The sequence below is a fragment of the Etheostoma spectabile genome, chromosome 2 (genome assembly GCF_008692095.1).
Source record: "Etheostoma spectabile isolate EspeVRDwgs_2016 chromosome 2, UIUC_Espe_1.0, whole genome shotgun sequence".
Taxonomy (NCBI): Eukaryota; Metazoa; Chordata; class Actinopteri; order Perciformes; family Percidae; genus Etheostoma; species Etheostoma spectabile.
Window position 1 is genome coordinate 12,436,920 of NC_045734.1, and position 9,424 is coordinate 12,446,343.

A 9,424-nucleotide genomic window follows, 5' to 3' on the forward strand; every position below is an offset into this window, starting at 1 on the left:
TGTGTGGTGTGTGTGTGTGTGCAAAATCTGTTAAGTTGAAATGAAACAAAGGGAAACGGCGTCCTGCACCATTACAATCAAGCGCGCATCCATAGTGTTTATGTGGATGATCTATTGGTGCTTACAGCACTGCCAAGTTTTTTTCCCCATAGCCGACATGGAAGTGACAGTATGTAAACATTTTTTTGGAAACCTAGCTTTCTTGGGAGGTATTTTACAGTTAGTGTTGGAAAGTATCCAAAGCCAATTTTGATTTGTTTTTTGTTTTTTCAAATGTTCTGCAAGGAGATTAAACTAAGCTTACATCATTATTTATCTGTCAAGAACATTTTAATTTCTTCTCAACAAATATATTTACCGGTAGCTGAATCCCGTAGAAGCTCCCAACCTCCCTTCTGTATCCATCCCTTTACTCAGCAGCGGGACAGGTGATTAATCCTGGATGGCAGCATATTTCCTCCTTGCTCTGTCTGTAATGATATCTCAAGGTTGAAGCTACCAAAAGTGGCTGTATCCCAGTTCATTACACACTAATATATGTACTGACTCCTCTTTCCTTGAAGGGAACGTTTCACAGTCAGCAGTCTCTTGACTATGGCTCCCAGTTAGTCGGAGGTGTTTCCCCCGGCAAGGGTGGAAAGACACACCTTGGCCTGCCAGTCTTCAATTCAGTCAAGGAGGTATGTATGACTCCTTATACATCTGTGGTTGTCCCCTTTTTTATCAGTTTGAAGCTAAAATATGTTGTGAAATTTGAGATGTTCCAAAACCAGCATTACCTCCGATAACTCCTAAAACGCTGACATCTGTATCGGGAAGTACTGGAGTTTATGCACCGATCCGATAGCACATAATGAAGCCCTCAAGAAAATCCACGTTAAAGTAATTAATGTTCTTTTTCCGTTGTAACTGACTGTCAAACTGGATGATAAAAGAAAGTTTAGTGGCATTCATTGTTTGTCTTTGTTCATGTTTCACAAAGAGTTTAACCGGAGCCAGAACATCAACAAAGACAAGGGATAGTAGTATACAGCTGTTAAAACATAATAAAAGATATGACACACTGGTATCAGCTCCGTACTCGGTATTGACCGATACGCAAGTTAAAGGTATCAGAATTGGTATCGGGAAGCAAAAAATGTCTCTACATGATATGGATCTGACAGATTTGCTGCTAATATCCTGTGGAGGGCTGTGGAGCTTTTACAGATTTGAAAGAAACATTAGATGGCAGTATTTCATAACTTGAAAATTTCCATTTGTAATGCACCACCAATATCTTTATTCCTCGCCTCAGGCAAAGGAGGGCACAGGGGCAGATGCCACTGTGATTTATGTTCCTCCTCCGTTCGCGGCAGCGGCCATTATCGAGGCTATTGATGCCGAGATCCCCTTGGTGGTTTGCATAACTGAGGGCATCCCCCAGCAGGACATGGTGAGAGTCAAACATAAGCTCCTGCGCCAGGGCACCACCCGCCTCATAGGCCCCAACTGCCCAGGAGTCATCAATGTAAGCGCACACGCACACACACACGCACACACACGCACACACACGCACATTCTAATGCGTGTGCTTTTAGTTGTGGCTGAGAAAGTTGAAAGTGCAATCTCCCTCTCGATGATCACGGAGTAATTTAGATTGAATGCATTAATATTCTGGTACCTTAAACAGTTAATGCAGGGCAAGGAACATGAATTTATACTGCCGTTTTCTTTGTTTCTGTTTTTGGGTTGAAGATTTCAGGTTTTCTGTATTTTAAGGTATAGCCAGAGAAATGTTAAAGTAGTTATCCTCACTTGTGGGAATTTGTGCACTGAATATTTATTGACTTTGTTCTGGTTTATTTAAAGTGAACTTATAACGCAGGAAACAAAATCTAAATAATAAATGACTGTTCCTTTTGAAAAAGCTTTTCAACAGTAAAGATAGATTTTAAGTAAACTGGTAAATCAACATTCCCAGTGATATTGAGCATAAGTAGTAGAAAAACACAATCATATGTCATGTAAATGCATATGTCATAGCAAGTAAAAAATCTGTCTTTTCTGCAGCCTGGAGAGTGCAAGATTGGGATCATGCCAGGCCACATTCACAAGAAGGGAAGAATTGGTGAGATTTTGTCAATGAAACTCATCAAATCACACACTTCAAACTCTTTGTTGGGATCTTTTAACCATTTCATTTATACGTGAAAATATAAGATGTCTTTTGAATGGTTATTTTTTTTAAGAAATGACTGAGGGTTCTCCAACAACAATCTTTAAATAACAAACAGAAAAGGATGGCAAAGGGAGAAAAATAAGTTCCTACTAATACCTTTCTTCCCAAATTAAACACTGTACTTAAATCATAGATTGAGCATTGGCTGTTGACAGCTTGATAAGAAGTGTGTGCTGCTGTTGACCAGTGGACCTTCACAGGAAAAGCTTTTTTCACCATAAATCGACTGCCATCATTCCCAAAGCAGAACAGCTGTTACAGAGCTGCCATCTCTTTTGTTTTTACTGTCAGGATGAAATGCTTTGGTCAATGTTGGACAGAAAATGACAGTTGCAATATACATTATTTTATCACACTTGATTGGATAAGTGTCTGGTTGTGATTTTAAAGAAAAGTTAACCTCCTAAAATCATTTGTGTTTCATTTCTTTCAGGCATCGTGTCTAGATCGGGCACACTGACATACGAAGCTGTGCATCAAACTACCCAAGTCGGCCTGGGTCAGTCACTCTGCATTGGTAGGTTACCAATGACATGTGGCATATTTACTTTAAATTTGGCACACAGTAACACAACTCTTAGTTTCATACCCAGACAATCTTAAAACAAGCACTTGGCTGGGACTAAAAGAACAAATGGATCCTTATACAGTGTTTTGTTTTATGGTTTGTTGGAAGAAGACAAGGAAACTAAACAGAGAATGATGGAGGACATTTTTTTTAAGTATGTGTTGCATTTGGCTTGAAAAAAGTATTGTCACATTATACCAGACACTTGACAACACATGTGTACATGTAATTTGGGCCTCTTTGTAAATGTTGGCAAGACCAAAGAGAACAACAGCCTTTGTAATGTTTCTATACTTTTGCCTTTAACAATTGGGTTTCAGGAGATGAAACTGTGCATCAACATTTTATTGAATTTAATAGAAATAGGAAGGTGAATGTACAAAATTACTTTTGCACCAAAACTCATCAGACTCTGATGCATTCCAGCGAATAGTGCAGACCCTTAGGATTGAAAAAGCACTTACTTACTTTCTGATCATTGCTTAAAATATTCCTGTCAGATCTAAGCATTGAAGTTGAAAGGCACCTATGAGATTGAACAGACTGATCGAGTGGCTCAGATGCAAGTGGAGACTTTGTCTGTCTACTTGTAGCTGGAGATTGAAAGTCGGAAGGTACGGGCTGTAAAAAGTTTGGGAAACACACTGTTTCTTGCTGTCAAAAAGGAATCCTGTCCCCCCACCCCCCAATTTAATTTATTCACTCATTTATCTTGTAAAAGATAAATTATTTTACTAAAACAAATTTCTTTGGCCAACTTATCTACCACCAGAAAATCCATATTAGAGGGCTCGTTGGACACCGAATTAACTGAAAAACAACTTGGCTTCATTATTATTTAGACATTTTAATTATGGAGTGTCCTCTAGCCAGACTTCATAAAGCCAGTTCTGCAACAGTATTAAATATTGTAGAGTTCATTAAGGAGGTTTATTGATGGTTCTGCTAGTGACTTTTTAAGTCTGAGAGTGACCTAGGGGCTATAGCAAATTACAGCTAATACAATATTTAATATCACTGTCATATTTGATGCTGGTAATGTGCTTCTCTTTGAGTATTATTCATGTAATTTTTTTGTCTTGGTGTTGCCAGGTTTTATAATGGTAAGAATATAAATCTAGGTGATGTCTTGTCCGTAAAGATTAATGTCAGCAAGGTTTCTCCATGCTTTTATAGATCCAAGTGTAATTGTTTTGTGGAAATGATTTTTGAAAATGATTTTTGGACCCTTGTGATTTAGGAAAGTGTTGTAAGTCATGTTCCTTGTAACGGAAAGATGTCAATTTCCCATGCAGACATAAAGGTGGAATGGGACCATCATACATTTGTATCGTTATAGGTTAAACACACTTTTAAAGTGACTTTAATGTTGAATTAAAAAAGGCTTCTTCTATAACCTGAATTCAGCTTAACATTATTTCAGAAATAAAGCTCAGATTTGTTTCCAGACACAGTATGCGGCTGGTGCACAATGAAAAAGCTTTAAAAACCCACCATATCCACTACCTGCTGAGCACCAAAAGCCAGATTGGCGAAATTAGCAGCTCCATATAAACATTTAGAGAATTTAGCAGCTTAAAAGACAGATGTTTGTCATTTTTTATTATTAATTTTAGCATGTTTTAGCAAAGATAAAATGTACATCTCTCAATAGCAAAATGTGTAAAAAGTGAATAAAATACAATGAATAATTTAAAATGTAATACTTTCCTATGACACTTCAGTGTTTGTTGCTGATTATGTAAAATCATGCTGACCCTACAAGTCACATTTTATATGCTCCCATGAAACATTTCAGGCAGTGCCGAATTGATTCGGGCAACCCCAGTGAAGAACTGAACAAATCTCAATCAAAGTGCTGATTATCAACCATACTTATTCTGCCTGCTTCTTATTCCACTCTTGGGCTGAGCAGCCATGGGATCCTCAAGTATTCACAGGAATAATCCTTTCAGAGTCTTGAGTATACATCTGCTGTTTGCTTTGTGTCCTGCAAGGTATTGGCGGGGATCCATTCAACGGTACAAACTTCATAGATTGTCTAGAGGTGTTCCTGCAGGATCCCAAAACAGAAGGCATCATCCTTATTGGAGAAATTGGAGGCAATGCTGAGGAGAATGCTGCGGAGTACCTAAAACAGCACAACTCTGTAAGGAAATAACTCACACTGCACACCCATTACTTTACCTCACTCTCCTCGTAATATCCATTTCTACAGAGCTTCACCTCTGCAGATGCACAGTATGTGTTTGTATTAAAAATGTATGTTTTTCTGAATAAGCTCTTAGTCATTCCCTTTTAAATCTATCAGTGGTAGGGAACACTGGAAACCATCATATGTTGAGGACAAAGTGTCTTTTCTTTTTGATCACACCCTCAGGCTGTCTCTCTCACTTTTCTATGTCCGTGTAAAGATAAAAGAGGATCGGTGTATAATTCACAGGGCATGTTCAAGAAATCCCCAGTGTTGATAAGCAGTCAACCTTTTGTGATGTCCACATGTGATTAAAGAGCAGTAGGGTGATGATTAGTTTATGTAGCCAAGTGCCTGCGTACTTGTAATTAACAATTTTAACTTTACCAGACCTGTAATTGCACTACCTGGCAGATGACCTTTTAATCTGTTCATTTTGTCAGTGTGTGTGTGTGTGTTTGTTTCTGGGCATGTGCACGTTCCTCTGGTGCTCTTGAGCTGAGAAATGGATTTGATTTGCCCTCGGCTGCTCTAATGCATGCAAATCTCTCGCTGGCGTCTCAGGAGAATAACTTCTCTCACTCAACAAATAAAATACAACACCCACCACCCCCTCACCCACTCCCAGAGGGTTGACAGCAAGGGACAGTTAAAATGAAACATGTACATGAAAAAGCCCAGCAGAGCTTGCAAGCAAGCTGCAGCTCTTCCGTTGTGTAGAACACTGTACATAAAAAAGAGCGTACATGGACCTTTATTGTCGAGAAGAACTGAACGTGGTCTGAAGACATTGCTTTTACTTTTACGCAAACTTTACTTGATTTTAATACATTTGCATCATCAATACACAAACCTCACATACTGCATGTTATTTTTATTCTTTTGAAGCACTGTGTTCCTGGAAAAAGCATCAGGTGAGCTTAGCCAAAGTAAATATGAACTACAACATAGTGAAGGCTACAAATGCAATTTGTTAATTAACTAAACATACATTTTCATTGTCAATTTAATCTGACCATTATTTTCCCAATTAATCGATTAGTTGTTTGGTCCATAAATGACAGAATAGGGTAAAAGAAGACATCTAAAATGTCACAAACACTTTGTCATAAAAAATTAATCAAACCAATTAATTGATTATGTACAGAAGGGGATTAGGGCCATGTGAAAAAATGAATAGAATTCTGAGAAAAGGTCAGAATTCTGACTTTATACTTAGAACTCAAATACATTTCTCACATGTGGCCCTAATCCTTTTCCGTACTTTTAAAAATAGTTGACGATTAATTTTACAGTTGACAATTTATTGATTGATGATTAATCTTTTCAGCTCTAGTGAAGACCTAAATTTGATGATAGATTCAATTTAGCAGCTTGCTTATGAGATCTTTTGACTTGACATTTGTATGTTAAATTCTTTTTGTCTTTAACTGGCAAGAGAAATCTGTCAACATGTTCTATACTCATGCATTATGGAACAGTTAATTCTTCTAGAGGACAAATAGGGAAAGAGAAATTCTAAATTTAGGATGCATCACTCTCTACTGACTGGTTAGGACAAAACAAAATGAACTCCCTCCTTAACAAGAAATGGACTAACACAAAGAGTGCATAAAGTGAAACAAGATGACAATTCAATCTGATTATTGGGCCACATCATCAGATTTTGGTTCAGATAATGCTGAATCCTGATTGGTCCTCATGTGAAATAAACCAAACTTTAGCTGTGTTCATGTACAGTAGGACACCATCACTTATAGAAAGAAGAGACATTTGACATTAACTAGACAAATTGTGTCACACTGGACACATTAAGTTCAGACTACTCAGTGAAATTAAAGGTCCAGTGTCATGATGTCTCATGCAACATTAAATATATTGAACTCTGGTTTGAGGAAGACACATACAGACCAAAATGGGAAGAAGTATTGATTTCAGTATCTGTCAGTGTTACAGTTGAGTAACTGCAGACTGCTTATCTACCGACGCCTTAATTCTGTAAAATTCAAGAAAACAACCTTATACTTCCCACTATGCTCTGCTGTCAGGTTTTATGATCCAGGGCATATTTCAAGGTTCAGTCTTCATCCGTGTCTGCGATGCTTGCCAACATAATATGGTCTTAAAAGTCACTTGTATCAAAGATCTGCCTATCATTGCCTGAGTTTCACAGGCTTTCTGAAGTCAGAAATAGGTTTTTACACAGAATAACCATATTGCAATTTGCTTCATGCATATCAAGTAGGTTGGAGTATTTGGCACCTAAGCCACCGTAGCGGTTTGCTGATTTTTTTCCCCTTTTTTTTCTGTCAGCCTCTTGATTTTTAACTGAGCTTGTCTCAACTGAGCTCAGCTAAACCCCTTTTGTAATTCTGCAGAAACAACACTGAGAACTAACGCAGGTTGTAGTCTGGAGGAAGGCTGAGGTTAGAAAAAGGTTTGTGAGCTTCACGTGTATGTGCACATGCCAGTTTTATTCATGTCTACCTGTCATATTTATGGGGGCGTATAATTGTCTCTTTTTGGCTTTTTAAGTGTGAGTACAATTTCTCACCTTGGATCAGTTTTGTGTTTATAGAACAAAGCTCTCCTCCAGTCCTGTGAGCACAATGAGGTGGGGGAACTACCCTGTTGGTCCCATAATTAAGGTAATATATCTGAACTGCTAACAGTGGAAGACAAAAGACGGGTAAAGTGAAAGACAGTATAACTCCCCTCCCTGTACGCATTGTTAGTACTTAGTATCAAGGGAGGCAGGGATTAATAGAGTAATTAAACCCCTTTCATTTGAGGTAGATTTAAGACTTTATTCACATGAGGGTGGTTTGTTTATTCAGTATGTGATTTGACTTCTGAATACTGAATGGGGTTTAGTGCTAATGTGTTTGGTGTTTACATTTTTGAATGCACAGAGCAGATGCTTGTAACATATTCAGAGCACTTTAAAGTGATATTTCCTTTCTCTGCATTTCCCTATTTAACTCTGCAAGTGTCAATGTCTCATCAGCGGCGCATTTTTATCCAAGGTCTCAACATTTCCCTGGCTGATATACGTCCTGCTAGTCTTAATTATTAAAAGTCATCTCCAGTTTATATTAGCAACTGCCATCTTGTTCCTGCCAGTGTCAGGTCTGAATTTGGAACTGAAATTGCAGTAGACTAGGGTGTCTTTGAAGGACCTTGCTGTATTGCTTTGGCTGTTGAACACGCCACATTTGCTCTCCGAAAGCAGTCTGCCAGATGAGCCACAGCTTTGTGTTTGAGTATGAAGACGTCCTTTACAATTATGTTATTCCTAAGTATGACATATTAGCTGCTGTACGTACGTGTACAAACACACACTCACACACACACACACACACACACACACACACACACACCACGGCCTTCTTGCTTATGTTATTGCTCAAGATGAATAGCTATCTTCACCCTGGAAATAATCTTAACTGTTGAACATAACATCCATCAATAAGCAAGCAGCATAGACAGGCACTGAGCTAATCAGTGCCTGCATGACTAATTACCATCTCAGAAATGAGATGAAATGGCATAAGCATGAGCCCCTATCTGGTCATACACCAACCGATGCAATTAAATGGTTTGATTGACCCTTTGTTTTAATAATGCAGGCTGAGCCCAAGCTGGCTGGTTAGACACGCCTGTTATCATGGAGGCTATGTAATGGGAGGACATGGGGTGTTTAATTTCTAATGAAGGAATAAAATGCAGCTGCAGAAAGCTAATTTCCTCTATTTTTACGCACCCCTCTCCCTTGTTTTGCTCCTTTCCTTCCTCCACTTTGTTAATCTGCTAACTGCACTCACATCCTCACACGTTCCCTTGAGCTTATTCTCCTGTTTTGTCCATTTCCCCCCTCATTTTATGGTCATGTTTTTTTTTTTCTTTCTCCCATGTCCAGGGTGCTAACTCAAAGCCTGTGGTGTCCTTCATCGCGGGGCTAACTGCTCCTCCTGGCCGTAGGATGGGCCACGCTGGTGCCATCATCGCTGGTGGAAAGGGGGGAGCCAAAGAGAAGATTGCAGCCCTCCAGTCAGCTGGAGTTGTTGTCAGCATGTCCCCTGCCCAGCTGGGCAGCACTATTTTCAAGGTGAGTCCTTTGTTCCTGTGCTGTACTATTATATACAGAGGCTTAAAGAATAGTACATACATACATACATATATACATACATACATACATACTCCAGCCCAAAACCTGGGTTCCTCAGACGCTGGCCAGCTCTCTATTACCCACACCAGACTCTGTACCTTCAGATTCAGAGCCTTTAGTGTTGCAGCTCATCCCTCTGGGACACCCTCCCTGCAGATATCCAAAATGCTACATTCCTGGACATTCTTTTGCTGAAACCACCTCCCTTGATATAGCCACAGTCATTCTGTAAAGTGTCCTTGGGTTTCACGAAAAGGCGCTATATAAATAACA

At 39.0% G+C, this 9,424-nt stretch overlaps 1 protein-coding gene across 1 annotated transcript in view; it reads left to right on the forward strand.

Annotated features, from left to right (window-relative positions):
- suclg1 (succinate-CoA ligase GDP/ADP-forming subunit alph) overlaps positions 1-9,424 on the forward strand; it is a 20,430-nt gene that overhangs the window by 7,040 nt on the left and 3,966 nt on the right. The window contains exons 3-8 of the mRNA XM_032532030.1: positions 564-680; positions 1,298-1,510; positions 2,053-2,110; positions 2,655-2,738; positions 4,787-4,938; positions 8,903-9,091. Of these exons, the coding sequence (XP_032387921.1) occupies positions 564-680; positions 1,298-1,510; positions 2,053-2,110; positions 2,655-2,738; positions 4,787-4,938; positions 8,903-9,091 (813 nt within the window). The remainder of the gene's footprint in view (positions 1-563; positions 681-1,297; positions 1,511-2,052; positions 2,111-2,654; positions 2,739-4,786; positions 4,939-8,902; positions 9,092-9,424) is intronic.